The sequence below is a fragment of the Balaenoptera physalus genome (genome assembly GCF_965194825.1).
Source record: "Balaenoptera physalus genome assembly, chromosome: 19".
Lineage (NCBI taxonomy): Eukaryota > Metazoa > Chordata > Mammalia > Artiodactyla > Balaenopteridae > Balaenoptera > Balaenoptera physalus.
The window spans coordinates 39,288,976-39,306,999 of record NC_138900.1 but is presented as its reverse complement, the minus strand read 5'-3'; the positions used below and the strand labels follow the sequence as shown (position 1 = coordinate 39,306,999).

General features: G+C 46.2%; 1 protein-coding gene across 1 annotated transcript in view; it reads right to left on the bottom strand.

Annotated features, from left to right (window-relative positions):
* Window positions 1–922: 922 nt before the first annotated feature.
* AMFR (autocrine motility factor receptor) overlaps window positions 923–18,024 on the bottom strand; it is a 40,300-nt gene continuing 23,198 nt past the window's right edge. Inside the window, exons 9-14 of the mRNA XM_082437002.1 lie at window positions 16,070–16,260; window positions 14,149–14,252; window positions 8,369–8,503; window positions 6,593–6,676; window positions 3,348–3,532; window positions 923–2,536 (exon numbers count right to left, since the gene is read on the bottom strand). Of these exons, the coding sequence (XP_082293128.1) occupies window positions 2,389–2,536; window positions 3,348–3,532; window positions 6,593–6,676; window positions 8,369–8,503; window positions 14,149–14,252; window positions 16,070–16,260 (847 nt within the window). The 3' untranslated portion in view covers window positions 923–2,388. The remainder of the gene's footprint in view (window positions 2,537–3,347; window positions 3,533–6,592; window positions 6,677–8,368; window positions 8,504–14,148; window positions 14,253–16,069; window positions 16,261–18,024) is intronic.

The following is an 18,024-nucleotide window of genomic DNA, read 5'->3' as shown; positions in this document are numbered from 1 at the left end:
GCCCTGCTCCACAGAGCTCTCCGCTTCCTCCCCGTAGTGGGGAAAGTCACGCCCAGAGAGGACCACGTCTGCTGGCTAAAGATAAAAAAGCATACTGTCTGCACAGCTCAAGTGGGAAACCAGGTCCAAGTGGCCACCTGGGCACCCAGGATTTATATCAACACAAGAAAAACATCCACAAGGACCATCGATCTCTACAGTACATAAAAGCCTCAAAATTAGGGGGAGAAAACAAAACAGCGAGAACCCAAGATGTCAGCAGAGCCAAAAGAAACTGGAGGGAGTAAGGGAGAGCACTTCCAAAAGAGCCCAGAGAGGGCAAGGGCACCTCCACCACCATTCACAGAGCGCCCACTCAGTTTACAAACGTGAACCAGCAGCCTGGCCTCTGCTTTGGGCTACGTGGCGGAGCACGAGGACAGGCTCCCTTCCTGGAGACAGCCAGCACAGTGAAGGGGCCATGGGATGGGGACCACCTGATGGAACGGGACACTGGTCTAGCCTCCTGCCCTTGCCCTTGGCATCTGTCCCAGATGCCCTCAAGAAGTGACAAAAGCCAAGAGACAATACAATTAGTGCCCAGAACCCTTTACTATCCAGGTGTAAAATCTAAGGGTGAATTTAGGACTTCTCTTTTGGGGTCATTTTAAAGGCATGGCTCCACTTTGATCACTGTCATATTGCTGTATTCCAATGTCTCAGGACCCTCTAAAATTGACTCCAAAACATTTTCTCTTTTCACACATCTGAAACATAAGAACACATGGAATTGGTATCATCTTTAAATGTGCACAACATGCACACATATACAAGGATGAAAAAACCCTCCAACCAAAACGGAACACACAAAATCAAAACGCGTTCTAATTTCCCCACCTCTGAAAAAAACTGCCTTAGCTCCCAGCCACACACAACACACTAGGAGAGTTTGCTTTTTATTATCATTATTATTGTTTTACAATAAAAACAAATAGCTATGCTCTCAGCAAAACCAATTTAAAAAGAAAAATAAAAATCACAGAAATTTACTAACAGCATTTCAAGATAAGGCTTTTGAAAGATGTATTGAAATAAATTATCTCAGCCTAAACATCACTCTATTTTCAGTTACTTCTCAACATTCTAAAAACTTTGTTATGTAAAATACATTTAACTTTGCCAATAATTTTAGATAATACTGGATTCTTCCCAGAAGGACTACCATAAAACTATGCTTTCAAACATTAAAAACTTAATCCAGTAGGACATAAAACTGAACTAGGTGACCTATCATTGTGTGTTTCAAATCCTTTAAGTTAAATGTGTCAAGGATGTGAAAAAGTTCAGACCTGGGTCTGCTCCAAGGCAGGTGGACTCAACATCTTACCTTTCTACGTTTAATTAAACCAACAGGAACACAGTTATGAAAATGAAGGGCTCCGGGGAAGAAAGATACAAAAGATGTCTTTTATTTCTTCAATAAAGCCCTCCAAAATTTACTCTCCCATCTTGTAAGGCCCACATTTTCTCCAAGGACCAAACCCACAGCCTTTGGCATTGCCTAATTTACTTTAACAAGGAATTAAAACCATGAACCAAGGCTTGCCACTTAACCCTTTCCCCGTGTCCAGGGGGGTAGGGGGGGACGATGAAATGCAGAGAGAGGACAGACACACAGCGTGTACTCATGAGATGCGGGAGCACCAGCGTTAACGGAAATAAAGCCAGCTTTGGATAGGGGGCTCAGAAAGCTAGTCCCGGATGTACTGGGACACGATGGGTCACCTCCTCACACTACGCCCCTGGGCTTCCCTCTCCTCTGCTGCAGGTATCAAACCAAGCAGTGTTCTTCCAAGATGCCCTGCCGGCCCAGGGGTCCAGGAGCCCGTAGGTCTGGCCTCTGTGACATTCTGAACGCCTCCGCACCAAGAACAGCAGTGTGACAACATAAATTACCCGGTGGCGTGGAGTCGGGCTCAGGCTCTACACCCCCACACCGCTCTGTATGGATCCCGCCCCCTGCACCTCCCGATTCCCCCCCGGCCCCCCCACGCCCACTTCCTGCCACATCTGGAGCTAAAGACACCAGCATTTATTTGTTATGACTTCTGCATAAAGCCGTCATGGAAGCGGCCCCCTTCAGGGTCTCTGGCTGCCCACTTCCTCTTGATCCTCCCCCACCCCTACGAAGTCCAGTCAACGCAGAAGAGATCATGCTTAGAGTTAAAATGTGCAGTGTTTCTAAAGGGAAGAGAAATGTCACATAGAAAGTATTACAAAAAAGGATTAAATCTGCCAGCTGTCCACACTATTAAGACCACGTGCTTTACACAGCGCAATGCAGTTGAGCCCACTCCTTCACTCAGCAGGCAGAGCTGGGGACAGGCCTCTTCAGCTCAGGAGGAGGCGCTAGGAGCTCTGCTGCTTCTGAAGTCTCCGCTCCGCGGCAGCAGCCAGCATCCTTCGACGCAGGGTCATGGGGTCAGAGGTCGTGCCTTCCGAGGGGAGGCAGCTGTCCGAGGCTGAGTCATCTTCAGAACTTCTGTTCAAGAAGCGCCTACAAAAAACAAAGGACTTGAGTTTGGGATCAGGGAAGCTCTGGAACATGCACACACACAGAAACATACAATGTGCTTCTTTAATTCCCCCACTTTCCCAGCACCGTCACGAAGCTGTCACTCAGCACCACCCCGTGAAAAAGACACCTGTCCCTGAACAGAGGGGCAGAAGTTCTCCGCATCAGGCGGCCGCTCAGCTCCTCGCTCTCCACCGGCCACCCCCTCCCCACTTACACGCACAGCGCGAAGTCCCCACTCACAAGGCCTGCGTTGGGCACGGAACCCACCCACAGGAACAGAACACCGGCCCCGGCCCCGAGAATTTAAGTAACAAGCGCCTGCGAGGCGACAGAACATGCCCGCTCCGGCGGCTCCCGCCTGGGGCTGGGGGGTGGGGGTCGGCGCTTCGAGGCCGGCTGCACGCAGAGTGGCCAAGACGGAGGACTCAGGAGCTGGACACCAGGCCAGTGTTAGCCTCTCTAGGCCTCAGTGTCTTCAGCTTTAAGTCTGTCTAATAGGTATAATTACCATGCTCCCTCTTAGAGTTAAGGGAATTAGAGTAATTAACATAAAGGGCCTAGAACACACTGGCACAGAAGTGCTAACCGTTTAAGTGTGGCAGAGAGCGTCCACAAGGAGACGCCAGCAGCACCAGCCGGAGGTTACTACCTGGGCCCAGTATTACCAGATCCTCAGGTTTTTCAACAGAGATTTGAAACCTGAAGTTTTAGCTGACAGGTGATAGGTTTTCAGCGTTGGCATCCATGACAAGGGCCTTCAGGCCCGGCGGGGGCTGCGGAACCCGCTCACCTCCGCGCCTGCTGCAGGAGGTCGTCCTTGCGCTGCACCAGCATGCGCTGTCTCTCGTCAGCAGACTTGGAGAAGCGGCTCCCCCGGGCCTCAAAGTCCTCCCCTTCACTGGGCTCCGCTTCCAGCTCACCGAAGTCCAGTGCCTCCTCCAGCCGAGGACTGAGGTCCAGCGGCACCCGCTCGGTCTGGACACGCAGGAAGCAAGGGACCACTGTGAGCATGGGCTGCCCTGCCAGGCAGATTCCCCATCTGACCGGTGCCCCAAATAATGCTCTTCTGGACCTAAAAGGAGGCGGGCTGCCCGGCAGGGAACCGCGGGCACATGTGTAACGGCAGACATGGGCTCCTGAAGGGCAGGACCTGACTCACATGGCATGTTCAACGTTATGGAATAAGTGAATGATTACCAGTATGAAAACAGGAGCACCTCGAAACTGTACTCTCAGAAGACAACAAAGTTAACTGCTTATTTGCATTCTGGGAATTTTCTGTTCAATGCTACTTATTGCTCTAAAAGTTTAAAAAGTCTTATCACATATACTGCACAAATTTTATACCCTCACTTGACTCTGAGAACAGTAAGGCAGATAAAAAATGGTAAATTCTAAGTATCTTTGTTAAAACTGATATAATATCACGTGGTTCCTCACGTAACAGGATATAAGAATGGGACTCTCTCTGTTCTGGCTGCAGCTGTGAAGGCCAACACAATGCCCAGGAGCCCCAAAAGGCTCAGGCAGCTGCCCGGCCATCTACTACTCATGCTCCCAGACTCAGGCCCAGACCCAGGCTGGCCAGCGTCAGGCCAGCACCCACCTCCAGGCGACAGCAGAGTTGAGGAGGAAGAGGCTGAGAGGCTATTTTTAAGAGTTCCTGGAGTGCATGCTTTTCTCTCACCCACCCTTGCCACCTCTCCTTGCCCTCAGCCAAGCGAGTGAGGGACTTCAAGAGAACCATGTGAGGACTTCCCTGGGGGCTCAGTGGTTAAGAATCCGCCTGCCAATGCAGGGGACACGGATTCAAGCCCTGGTCTGGGAACTAAGATCCCACATGCTGCAGAGCAACTAAGCCCGTGCGCCACAACTACTGAGCCTGCGCTCTAGAGCCCGCAAGCTGCAACTACGGAAGCCCACACGCCACAACTACTGAAGCCCATGTGCCTAGAGCCCGTGCTCCGCAACAAGAGAAGCCACCGCAATGAGAAGCCCACGCACCGCAATGAAGAGTAGCCCCCACTCGCCGCAACTAGAGAAAGCCCGCGCTCAGCAGCGAAGACCCAATAGCCAAAAAATAAAAAATTAAAAAATTTAAAAAAATAATAATAATTTTAAAAAAGAGAACCATGTGGCCTGACTCATGTGCCCTAGAGAGTTTGGGGGACACAGAGACTGGTGGTGACTAACACACACCTGAAAAATCTAAGAGGAAGAAACTGGCTTGTAGCAGATTTTAAAAATGCTTCGATGGGAGCCAGTTCAACTTCCACTGACTGTAAGGCACTGCTGTGTCTATCCTGGGGGAGGGGACGTGGGTCCTGCGGGAGAACCAGCCTGAGGCTGTTGAAACTGACTTTGCCCAAGAGGACCACTGGGAGGGGTGAAGGGAGCCCCATGAAGGAAGGGGTGGTCATAAATAGCCAGCCCAAGTTCACACTAAGTATAGTCGAGGTTTCTGGTGCTGGACAGGACAGGGAGAGCTCTACAATAACAGCTGTAACACATATATATACAGATGTGCACATGCGTACACACACACACACACACACACACTGGGGTCACATGGCCCATCTTAACCCTCTCTCCTCCTGAGTCCGACCCTAGAGGAAGTTAGAAAGAAGAGCTGGTGAGTGGAGGTGGAGGTGGAGGTGGAAGGAAGGGAATGGAAGGCCACCCTCAGGTCCCTGCCGGCCTCTAAGCCTGATCCACGTAGGCCTGAGCTTGGGCAGAGGGGAGACCCCAATTTAAGCAACGGGCAGATCTGATCTGATGACTGGGATAAACTGAGGTGTTCATTAACTGTTACCCAAGAACTTTTTATTTCCTGAGAATGGCCAAAAGTGTTATATAGCAAGCTTCTTTGTGAAACAAGTGCTTTCCTTCCACTATGTTAAAAAAAATTCAGAAAGCCTTCATGCTCACTCTAAAAATAGAGATGGGGAATCAAGACAGAAATCGAACGTGCTGTACCCACAAGGCCCCCAAGCAAGCCTAGTATCCAAATCTGAGCTAAGCCAGCTATGAAAACTGGAAACACAATGAGCCCCTTCTTCAGAAGCCAGACGCCATTTTACAAATGCTGCACGACCCAATTACAGATTTGGATACGAAAATTTTAACTCAGCAACAGATCTGAAGAATTCTTAGGAGTTTTTACTGTTTCCTATTTGCAGGGAAAGGCACGTGAGGTGAAAGCAGCCTGCATGTCACTCGTCAGTGAAAGCAGCTGCTTCCAGCAGAGCCCTGACCGACGCTGGCAGAGAAGGCGGCGCCATCCTCAGGCCCCAGCCCCTGTGTGGGAAGCCCCACACATCACACCAACAAGGAAACACAAAGATAGGGCTGTCTGGGGCTTCTTCAGTCTCTTAAGAAAACTTCTGGAAAGCACGGTAATTGAATACGCAAATGGGAATTCCAGAAAAGGGACACGAACCGGAACCCCAGGCTGTGTGGGGCAGAGCATGGGGTGGGGCTGAGGCACCTCTGCCCTGGAAGCCAGACCCGGGAGCTCCTCCCGGGTGCACGCAGCTACCCCGGGTCACCCAGCGTGGCTATCTAGGCAAACCTGGTTCCCAGGAGAACCACACTTCCCCCCACCCCAGGGGTCTCATTTTTGTGAAATGCATGAAGTCTCTGCAAATGCTGAGCTGGACAAGCGAGGTGTGGGGGGAGAATTAGCTGAGGATTTCGGCCCTAGAGAGCGGAGCCCGGCTCAGTCACCCAGGGTCCTGGGCTCAGCCTCACGCCGCCCTGCCTAGTGCCGCCACTCAAGTTCACAGCAGCAGGGCCGGCCCGGCAGAGCATGACTCTTCTCCTCCGGTCCTGAGGCCAGTCCCCAGGGAGGGGGCTGCAGGCCATGCCAGGCACAGCAAGGTCTGTTACCCTTGGACACTGAGACGACGCTGGCATACAGCCTCCTCCCTACTCTCGCCCTCAGCCGTACAAACGTCAGAGGTGGGGTGCAGACCACCGCCAGGTACCCCGCTGCTCCCCATCCCATACGCGCTCTCTCTAGTACGCAGGCCTTACCTGAGCGGAAGCTTCTCCGTCCTCCTGCTCACCGTTTGGCCTCTCTGCAGGACCGTTCAATGCAGGCCTAATGCTCTCTGACCGCTGAAAGAGAGAAAGCAGCACCGACAGTGCAGAGCCGTTCTGAGTTCGGCGGGCGGGTACGGGGGGACCTGGAGCATGGGGGAGCTACAACCCCAACAGTCTGAGTTTAGCAAATCCCACGGCATCGAAGACATGAGAGCGCTACTGAGCTTCAAGACACAGCAAAGGAGCCTGAGGCCTAAATCTGAGAGTCATCAGTGGGCCCACGTTTAATTTCCCTTTCAGTAACAGTAACTGCACAACAATAACAAAACGACAACAGCAGTTAACACCGACAGGACACTTTGGAAAAGCACTGACACCATCATCGCATTCATCTCCTTAACATCCTGTGAACTAGGTACTGCTGTTCTCACTTTCATCCAGGCCGAGATCCCAGCCCACGCTGCAGACACCTCGGGGCCCTGCGCATGTCCCTGAAGGTCTGCCCGCTGCGTGCCGGCTGCCCAGTTTCTGTATTTCATCGCCCGAGGACACACTCTGGCTGTGTGAAGGAACCTGGCCCCCGCTGGAGGCAGCCCTCAACCAACAACTGATGGAAACTGGTGTATAAGCACCCCGGCTCCTCCCCCCTCAGGAGGAACAATGCATTCTACACTGGACCCCAGAGGCCTCCAGTGGGTTCAAGCTCTAGCTGCCCACGATGGTAACTGCTGGATAACAAACCCTTTATCCACTTCACAGCCCCACCTGCTGCCTGTGTTTCCTGGAATACTTCCCATGTTTCCTGGAACACCTCCCAAATTAACTACTGGCAACTGAATCCCTGTCTCAGGGTCTGTTCCTGGGGAAACCCAAAGTCACAGCCAGGTCAAACAGGTAAGGACCATTGAGCCACCTCTGATACCTCAGCCCCTTTGACTCCCAAGTTGAGGCTCATTCCCTCTTCCAAGATTCTCACGCTTGAAGATTTTACTAACAGATTTCCATGTTTCTGCATACCTAAATTGAGTAAGTTCTTGGTATATGATTCCCTAATCACATATATTCTTTGGTCCTGCCAGAAAGCTTTCTTTAAAATGTCAATACTTTTGTACCTATCAAAGAGGTTACATGATGGGCCAGGAAACAGGATCTTTTAAAAAAAAAAAAAAAGTCAAAAATATAATAAGCCTCACACACAGATAGGAATTATACCCAGTGGAAAGCCATACCAATGTGCAAAGCCAGGGACAGAGGGCGATACCTCCTATAGCTGGGGTTAGCAAACTATAGCCTGTGGGCCAAGCACTCCAACAGTTTTTGTAAACAAAGTTTTACTGGAACACAGTCATGCACATTCATTTACATATTGTCCATGGCTCCTTCAGTGCTACAGCAGGAATTGAGAAGTTACAACAGATAATGCATGGCTTGCAAGGCCTGAAATACTTCTATCTGTCCTTTATAGGGAAAGACTGCCAATCCTTGTCCGAAAGGAACCGATGCTAGGACCTCCTGGACTGGCAAGGGCAGGCTGGTTTGGGGTGTACATCTGCACAAAAAATTAGCCAAAGAGTTTTGTCCTTGTCTTAATCCAAGCCTCTTGGATGGGTCTGTTCTCAGTCATAATCTGGGAAGTTAGGGAATTCACAGAAACCCTTCATCAAATCATAAATGATATTCAGCTGTTAAGTAACTAGAAAGTTAATCTAGAAGATTAAACCTTTGTGAGGAAAGAATTCATTTGTCATGTCTGAAACCTCAGTTTACCTGTGTGGGAAAAGGTACTTGAATCCGTCCTTCTAAAATGTTGTCTGTTGTTATTTCGACTGAGCGTGTCAGCTGGAGGTCCTGCAGTACTAGGTGGTATGGAACCTGGGGAAACATCTCTTGAATCTGATGAGCCTATAGGAATACAAACAAAGAAGCCATGAAATGTTCACTCTCAACAGTTGCTCACTGAGCTCATGGGTAAGGCAGCCTCTGGGCACTGAACTTGGTGACCTGCCTTGAAAACACAAGTAAGGGGCCACCTCTATGCCACAAATCACCGTCAAACTGCAGTATTTCTTAGTATTTTTCCAGAATGCCAAACAGAAAACTTGGGGACAACATCAACTTTAAATAAAAAAGCCCAGAAATCCAACTGGAGCCCGAGACAGGCTGAACTAGAATATTCTAGTTTTAAAAAGCATTCATTGTAAAGCTCAGTAAAATTCAGGTATATAAACATGTTCTGCTTAAAGATTTAATTCCTAAAAGGAACAAACTTCTGATACACACTACATGGGTGAAATTCAAATGCATTAAGTGAAAGAAGCTCAACTCAAAAGGCTATGTACCCTATGATTCCATTTATATGACATTCTAGAATAAGCAAAATTACAGAGACAGAAAACTGATAAGTGGTTGCTACAGGCTGGGGGTGGGAGAGGAAGTGATTACAAAGGGGCATAATGGAATCTGGGGGGAGGCGGAAAGGAACTGTTCTATATTTTGATTATTGTGGTGGTCACATGACTGAGTTTGACAAAACTCAGAGATGGATACTAAAAAAGGTGAATTTATTGTATATAAATTTTACTTCAACTTAAAAAAAAAAAAAAAAGACTATAAAAAATATAATTGCTGGGACTTCCCTGGTGATCCAGTGGTTAAGAATCCGCCTTCCAATGCAGGGGACGCAGGTTCGATCCCTAGTCCGGGAACTAAGATCCCAAATGCCGCAGGGCAACTAAGCCCACACACCGCAACCTCTGTGCGCACGTGCCACAACCAGAGAGCCTGCGCGCTGCAGCTACTGAGCCGGTGTGCTCTGCAGCCCACACGCCACAACTAGAGAAGGCCATGCGCCACAGCAAAGATCCTGCATGCTGCAACTAAGACCCAACGCAGCCAAATAAATAAAATAAATAAATAAAAGTAAAAAATAAAAAAAAATGTAATTGCTAATGTTGCTCTGGAGCTGCAGTTTTCAAATTGTACTCTAGAAACGTCTCGGAGGCCATGAGGGCTCTAGGGTGGGCGCGCATACAGAGGGGAGCAGGCAGAGATCTCGGCGCACCACCACCGGTACTTTCATCCAAGCAGCTCCAGACTTTTTTCTCATATGTGTATATTTATTTTACAAATGCTTACATTCAAGGTTTTATTTGTAGAGAAGTCCCAATGAGCAAAAGAAAAAACGACAAGGAAATATATAATTGCTTTGGGGGCACAATAAATTCTACTGTTGGGATAGTGGCTCCCAAGAAACATGTTGTCATGTAGAAAGAGAGGAACATGTCCCAGTGTCAGGCCTAGAGAGAAAAGACCAGGGTGAAACCTGTGCAAAGCTTTGCTTTGGGTCATCGTTGGGGCAGGGAGGGCAAGACAAGTGTGTAGGACAGAAGGACCCGGAGCTCCACGGGCCTGGGATCCCCTCATTGTTTCTATGAATGTAGTTGATCATTTTTCACAACCCAGGTCAAGTCAAAGCTAACTGGGCAAGAGTCCAAAACAACCTCAATAATCAGATAATATGCTCCTCTATTCTTAAAAAGGTCCCCTCTCATTTCCCAAATAAAATAAGTCCAAGATTCAGTTCACTGGGCCAAAGCTTCTCTTCCAGAAAATCCAGCAAGTTATATATTAGACTTTTATAAAAAATGTACTGTGACAGTAAATTAGTTGTGCTAAAAATAGGCTATTCCAATCCACCATGCAACGGGAGGAAGAACACCAGGGCCTGCCTGAGCATTCTAAACACACCAACTCCAAGAAGGTAATTCTCATTCCTGGGAGGGTTACACGTCCGTGAATTCAGATTTTTTTAAGGGGGCAGGTGAGGTGACCCACCTGAAGAGCTTCAACAGCTGCCCGACCCTGAGGTGCCCACACAGAGCCTGGCCCGAGCCAGTCATCGGCCACGCGGGGCTGCGCACTCCCAGTCCATCTGCCCTCGCAACGCCGCTCTCACTCTCTGCTGATGACCTGGCTGGGCGCTTCACTGAGAAAGCAGAAGACCGCGGGAAGCCAACTCTTTTTTTTTTTTTTTAATGGTCAAAATCATATACCATAAAATTGCCCATCTTAACCATTTTTAAGTATACAGCAATGTTAACTATACACACACTGCTGTGCAACAGGTCTCCAGAACACTTTCATCTTGCAAAACCGAAACTCTACACCCACTGAACAGCGACCCCCACTCCCCCTCCCCCTGGCGACCACCATTCTACTTTCTAAGAGTCTGAGTAATTTAGATGGCTCATGTAAGTGGAATCACGCAGTATTTGTCTTTTTGTGACTACCTTATTTCACTTAGCATAGTATCCTCAAAGTTCTTCTTTTTCAGGCTGAATAATATTCCACTGTGTGGACAGAGCATTTTCATAATCTATTCATCTCTGATGGACACTTAGGTTGCTTCTACCTAAATGGTTATTATGAGCCATGCCTTCTTTTTAAACCGTATCTCAAAACAACACGCCTGTAGCTACGTCCATCCCGCCTCCCAACAAAGGTGAGAATGCCCCTCTCCTGGCTCCGGCTCCCAAACCCACCCTCCACCTCAGGTCTTTGCCTTCAGTTAACTTTTCTGTTTGTTCTGTACCATCAATCTCTCCCCCTTCAGTGATCATTCCTATTCGTACACCAAGCATGTTTTAGAATCTTTTTAAGAAGACTCTTGGGTACTCAAAAGAACTGAAAGCAGGGTCTCCAAGAGATATTTGTACACCCATGTTCATAGTCCCATTACTCACGATAGCTAAAACATGGAAGCAACCCAAGTGTCCACCGACAGATAAACGGATAAGCAAAATGTGGTTTATTCATACAATGGGATATTATCCAGCCTTAAGAAGGAAGGAAATTCTGACACATGCTACAACATAGTTGAACCCTGAGGACATTAAGCTCAGTAAAATAAGCCAGTCACAAAAAGATAAATACCGTATGATTCTGCTTATATGAGGTACCTAAAGTAGTCAAATCCACAGAGAAAGAAAGGAGAATGGTGGCTGCCAGGGGCTAGGGAGGAGGGAATGGGGAGTTATTGTTTACTGGGTATACAGCTTCAGTTTTGCAAGATGAAAAGAGTTCTGGAGATGGATTGTGGCTGATAGTTGCACAAGAATATGAATATACTTATTAATACCACTGAACTGTACAACACTTAAAAACGGTTAAGATCATAAATTTTGTGGTACGTGTATTTTATCACAATTTTAAAAATAGAAAAAAAGAAGACCCGTGGGGAAAAGAAAAAGAATACATACTTATTTGCTTATATGTGTATGTAAACATTCTGGAAAAACACAACACAGAAGAAACTAATTGAAGTTGTTATTGCAAGAGAAGAGGGTGTCTGGGCGGATGGAGGAAAAGACTTCACTGGATACTCTCTATAGGTTTTGAAATTTGTGGATAAATGGCCTGCTCCAAAATCTTAAAAAAAAAAATATTAACAAAAACTCCTCTGACGGCACACCCCTATCAAGCCACCACATTACTTCTCCACTCCCTCTTATAACACACTGCCAGCTACTGGGTGTCTTCAGCTCCCACTCATTTTCCAATCCAACAACCTACTACTCAGGCCCTCGAGCCATGGAAGCTGCTTGCTCCTCTCCAGCTGATTAACCACCTCCACTCTGCCAAACCCAACATGCACTTCTCTGACCTCATCTTCTAAGAATTCCCACATGGTTGACTTGACGCTTCTCCTGGTTTCCTTCCTTCTCAGTCGCTGCCATGGCTCCTCCCATTCAGCCAGACCTCAGTCCTGAGCCCTCTTCTCCTTCTGAGCTACCTTCTTTCCCTCGAAGAGATCCAGTCCCCTACAGACTGAAGCTCCCAAATGTCTGTCTCCAGCTGGATCTCCTTCCTGAGGTCCAGAACTGTCTACATGACATCTCTACTTGGATGTCTCACAGACACCCCAACTTCCCAGCCAAACAGAAGGCCGAGTCCCTGTCCTCCATCTGTTCCTCCTCCCGTCCTGCCCATCTCACACATGACACCGCTGCTCAGCTGCTTGACCGAAAACCAGCACTCCCCTCACCCCACTACCCCACATCCAAATCAAAGCACTGTCAAGTCCATCAGTTCATCTTCGAAAAGCATCTGAAATCCGCCACTTCTTTTCATCTTTATTTCCAATGCCCTGGTCCAAGCCACCATCTTTTTTTGCCTGAACTACTGCAACAGTCTCCTAACTGGTCTCACTGGTCCCATTTTTGCCCCTCTAAAATTCATTCTCTCAGAAGTAAATTATTCTCTGTTAACTGTCCTGTCAGTCCCCTGGGGGAGGAAAAAAAGCCCTGAATGGCCTTCTCATACTTTCATTATAGTATCTAAACTGGATTGTAGCCTACAAATCCCTGCTTGACCGGGCTCTGCAACCTCAATTTATGTCACAATCTTGGTTCCGACTCGCAGGCTCCAACCACAATCACCTCTCTGTTTTCTGAACATTCTCACCTCATGGCCTATGTACCTACTGTTTCCACTGCCTCTTTCCCCCGATCTGCCTCCTTCTCTTCTCAGCCTTCATGTCTCAGCTTAAATATCACCTCTTGAGACTTCCCTGAATGTCTCCTCTAGAACAGCCTTTACCCACCGCTCCACCATATCACCTGCCCTGCTGCCTGCAGTCCACGTCCCCATTGGCAACGATCTTATCTGCTGGTGTTTATGATCAGTTTCCTCCCCCCACCCCACGGAGAACTCACACTTCTTGAGAGTAGGGCTCCTGTCCCCCTTGTTGACACTACAGGGGCTACGCAATTTGTTGACACTGCATAGTGCCCGTCTCGGGAACAGGCTTCAGTACACGTTTGTTGGACTAACACAGGTTGCATTTTTAAGACTCCTGCATTTATCATCACAATGAACACTACATTTTACAAACGGTGAACCATGTTTCTCCAACACTGCAGAATAAAAATATACACCATATGACAAAGCTTTAAGAAAAATACAAAGAATCTTGAAGTATGTGGACAATATCCTTGAACCAACAGCATGCCTGAATATCTCAAGGCGTGTGTGTGTATATATTTATATTTATATATGTATATCCACAGGCATGTATGTATGTATAAGTGTGTATGTGAAGGTATACTCATTTATTTACTTTGGGAAGGGAGGAGAGGGGGTTAAAATAACACATTCAGTAGGCCTACGACAATTTTTAATAAAAGTCACATCATTCACTCCAGCCAATAACTCCCCAAATATTTTTGGTGAAAATCAAGAGGTGTCCCAACACTAGCCTAGATCATGAGAGTGAACTTAGTAGTGCTCAGAAAAGGTTAGATTATCTGCCACACAAGTATAATGAAAGCTGGTTTCCAAATCAATTTCAAATTTTAAAGCGCAGGAATTGAAGTCATCCCAGTGAATAAGATGCTCCTGAAAATCCTGATGTTCTTTTTTTTTTTTAATCCCGCCGTTCTGCCAGAGCAGAGTGAGACCAACTGAGTCATGCACACTGCAACCGTTCTCCAGCTTTTCCTTCCCTCCCGATTATTAATCACCTTTCAAAAGCAGTGAGCGGTCCTTACCATTGCATTAAGCTGGGAGTTGCTTGCCTGTGTAATGCCTAGAATGTTGGTGGTGTGCATCACTTCGACTGAAAAACTTGGCAGCCAACTCGCAATCCGGGACCCTAAAACAAACAAGAAGCCAGCACAAGTCTTAAGAGACCTCTTTCCCCTGTCAGTTACTCTGCAGTCGGCCACTCTATGGTACCAGCTGGTACTCACTGAGGGCTTACTTTACATCAGGCCTTTTGACCAAGTGTCCCATGTGGATTAGCTCATTCAATCCCCACTAAAACCCTACATGGGTTTATTATTATTATTATTATTATTCCCATTTTACTCTTCTCAGAGATTTAACTCTAGTGCTCTTGTTGGTTCCCCAAGGCACTCGGAACTGAGGTAACTTGCCCAAGACCACAGCATTTAATTATGGTGGCCAGGACTTGAAGCCAGACAGTCAGGTTCCAGAACACTTCACCACTGGGCGTTCCTGCTTTCCAGTGGCCCTGGATCCACACAAACTCAATCCCTCTCTCAGGCTACACTATAAGGAAGGTTTTCTGGGCTCTAAAGCTGCTACAGTAGATGAGAATTTGCCCCTCTCTTTCACGCTACACACAAATACTACTCGTTCGGAGACATCATTTTCAGGAAGTATTTTTTACTTAATAATCTGGTTTAAAGACTTTAGTTTTCTGATTCGAAATTCTTTTCGAAGAGCTCTATAACACAGGTTTGCGGACTAATGGTGCCAAGAAGTCTGTTGCTTCTGCCATTTCACTAAGGAAAGGGGATCCTAAGATATACCACCACCAGGTGTCAGCAGTAAAACAACTCCATTATCAAGCCACACATTTAAGGAGGATTTCCCTTTCCTTCACATAGAAGCACTGAGGCCTGGAATGTAAAACAAGTTCAATGGCCATCTCAAAGATCTTGCCTGTACAGATGGTACCCAATAAAAAGCTGGATACTTATTTCATGTACTTACTAGAGAGAAATAAAGTTACCTTTATCTATTTTGCCTAAGTTTTCAGTAATAATTCATAAAATAATAGCTTACATAGCCAGGACCCATGTCCAAGATCTGCTAGTCTATTTCAGAAGTCTTACGTGGTAGAGGCCATAATTAGCAGCCACAAAGCAGTCCCTCTACACCTGCCCAGCAACCCTGCCCAGCCAGCCAAGCAGCCATCATCCCCTCCTCTCAGAGACTCCACTCTACTCCTTCGCTCCTTCCTATCAGGGATTTCAATGTGTTGCCACTCCCACCGTGCTCTACCCTTAGAAACTCAAATCAGAGACCTGAAGAGCACTCCTCCTAAACAAATAGGCCAGGGATACCTACTTTAGAGTAGGAAATATGAACCCACAGAATTTAATGGTATTGGAATTGATGAAAATCAACAACAGCCTGATGTAATGTGAATTAAAGGATGATCAACCAGTCCCTGACATGGTGCCCATGACCTTAGAATTTTAAGTGTGGTTTTATTACAACTCCTTTCAATATTCTGGAAGATGGAATATTCATATTTTATGGGCAAAGAAACAGGGTTCTAGTTCTGATTCTCCTTCTGGTACCCACTGGAAAGGCTACTCAATGACCCTTCATTATATGCTTAAGTATTACACCGATGCAATAAATTATTAGCAGTGGTTAACTATGAAGCTGATTCAGCATGCTCCTTGCAGTCACGGTTGATTCAACTGTAACTACTTTCACCTCCTCGCACCCCCCGTCCCCCCAATTCACACAGAATCTAGCAAAATGCCTGGCACAGAATAACCCCTCGGTGCTGTCTATACTTACCGAACATTTCCAATTAAAACTGAAATATAACATTAAACTCGCCCATACAGGGCAAGTTATAATTAAAACATCATCCCCTAAGGGGAGAAAACCCTTGGCGGATGGTTTTAGAGGTTGAAACCAACTAACCATCGAAGTGGAAGAAGTGATTGTGTTGGTTTAAGCGAGGTCTGCCTTCAGCTGCTGCTACAGGAACCAAATTCTCATCCAAGTTCTCTCCTTGATGCTCTTCCCTGACACGATTATTGTCGGCAATATTAAGAGACATTCTGCATGTTGGGCAGGAGGTGTCTTGTTCTAGCCAGGAACGAAGACAGGAGCTACCAAAAAGTCCAAAATAAGATATCCTTAGCACATTTTGTGAGAATTCACCAGAAGTACTCTGAATGTATCAGTGAGTTGCAATTTTACTTTCTATTTACCATTAGCAAGATTTAAACGTTGAGAAACACTTGCTGACATTACCCCTTTGCCCTGCTTCACTCTAATGTAGTTCTGGTGTATCCTGCTCTGAACGTTAATTTGTTAACATACGTGGTCATCCACCAAGCTCCTGGGCATGACCCTTCAGCAAGACTTCATCACCTGGCTCACCATCCTCCTCTCCAGCTCTATTTGATTAACTTCAAATCCATGCGGCTGAACCATCCAACACCCTTGCCTCTCATGTCTTTGAATCCTCTATTCCAATGATCTGTTCTCTCACTCTACTTTAGCCTCCACTAACCTTGGCCTTCTCTTCAAAATCACGACTTCAAAGATCTCACTCTCCAACTAAAGCTCCTCTCCTTCCAGCTCGCCTCTTATTTGCTAAGACCTCCCATCCACTTTTTCACCAAGCATCACATCCCCCCAGAGCCTTACTTCTGTCTTCACCCAGAGTACCTACAACCTTACATCCATAATCCCAACTTCTTCAACCCTCTTATATTTGTATTCTGCTTTCCCAACCAGGCTGAAAAGCTTCTTGTGCCCTTTTTCAGGTGATGATAATGCCCTATTTAAGGTAGTCTCTCAATAAATACTTGTGCTGCCCATTAAAGTAAGTATACTAAAAAAAAAAAAAAATGAGAAGGTTGGATGAAGTGATCTCCAAGGTACCTTCCCAATTTATAATAATACTTATCTTTCTCCTAAGATTTCAAGAGGCCTTCCGTTCCATAATAATATATTAGCTTTCTTCTAAGAGTTCAACGAGGCACTGAATAAAAATGCTCACTTCCTCTGTGTCTTTTCTTTTTTAATATCCGGGAACATGTGCACATATAAGGTTACACAGGAGAACCTCACCAAAATGTGATGATCCTCAGAGTCTCTAGCAACCAAATGGTACTTAAGTACCAAAACTTTCCCAGAGGCCAAGATGAAGCTACTTCTTACTATCTCTCTGCTGGAAGAATGTATGACAGTAATGTTCCAAAATAATGAATGTGTACATTCAACTCTATCACATTTTGAAACAATAAAGTACCTATAATTCCTGTTTGTGATCATGTAACTATTAGCCAAATAAATGATTATATTTTTTAAAGTTCATTTCTCCTTAATGAACACCCTTAAATCACACCTCTAGTAAAATCAGCCTTGTGGGAGACTACCAAAATGTGTAAAATCCTTGCCTTCCAATAATGCTACCTGTGACACACTTTTCATAAGCAAATCTAATTTTACTTCATATTCTGCAAAAACTTCCCACATTATGTACAATAGCCTAAAAACTCCAAGTAAGTACAACTGGTCAGATATAGTTGCCTTCCTTGAAAGAAAAAAAAAAAAAAATGTCAAACTTCAACAGCTAAAGAAACCAAACTTCAGAGAAAACAGCTGTATTTCTATATAACTATAATAATGTTCTATTGAAGGATTCTTTCTTCTCCGTCTAAGTATGACACTTCAATGTAAGTAAATATTTACTGGACTCTGAAATCTTGCAAAGACATCTTCTACAGCAACAAATTATCTAGCTATAATCTGTTGAAATCTAGACATTTAGCTTTACGGCAAATGAATCTGTCATAGATTATCATCATACAATCCTGCCCCAATCTATTAACCAAAGCTATAAAGTAAAGCAAATCAAGAAG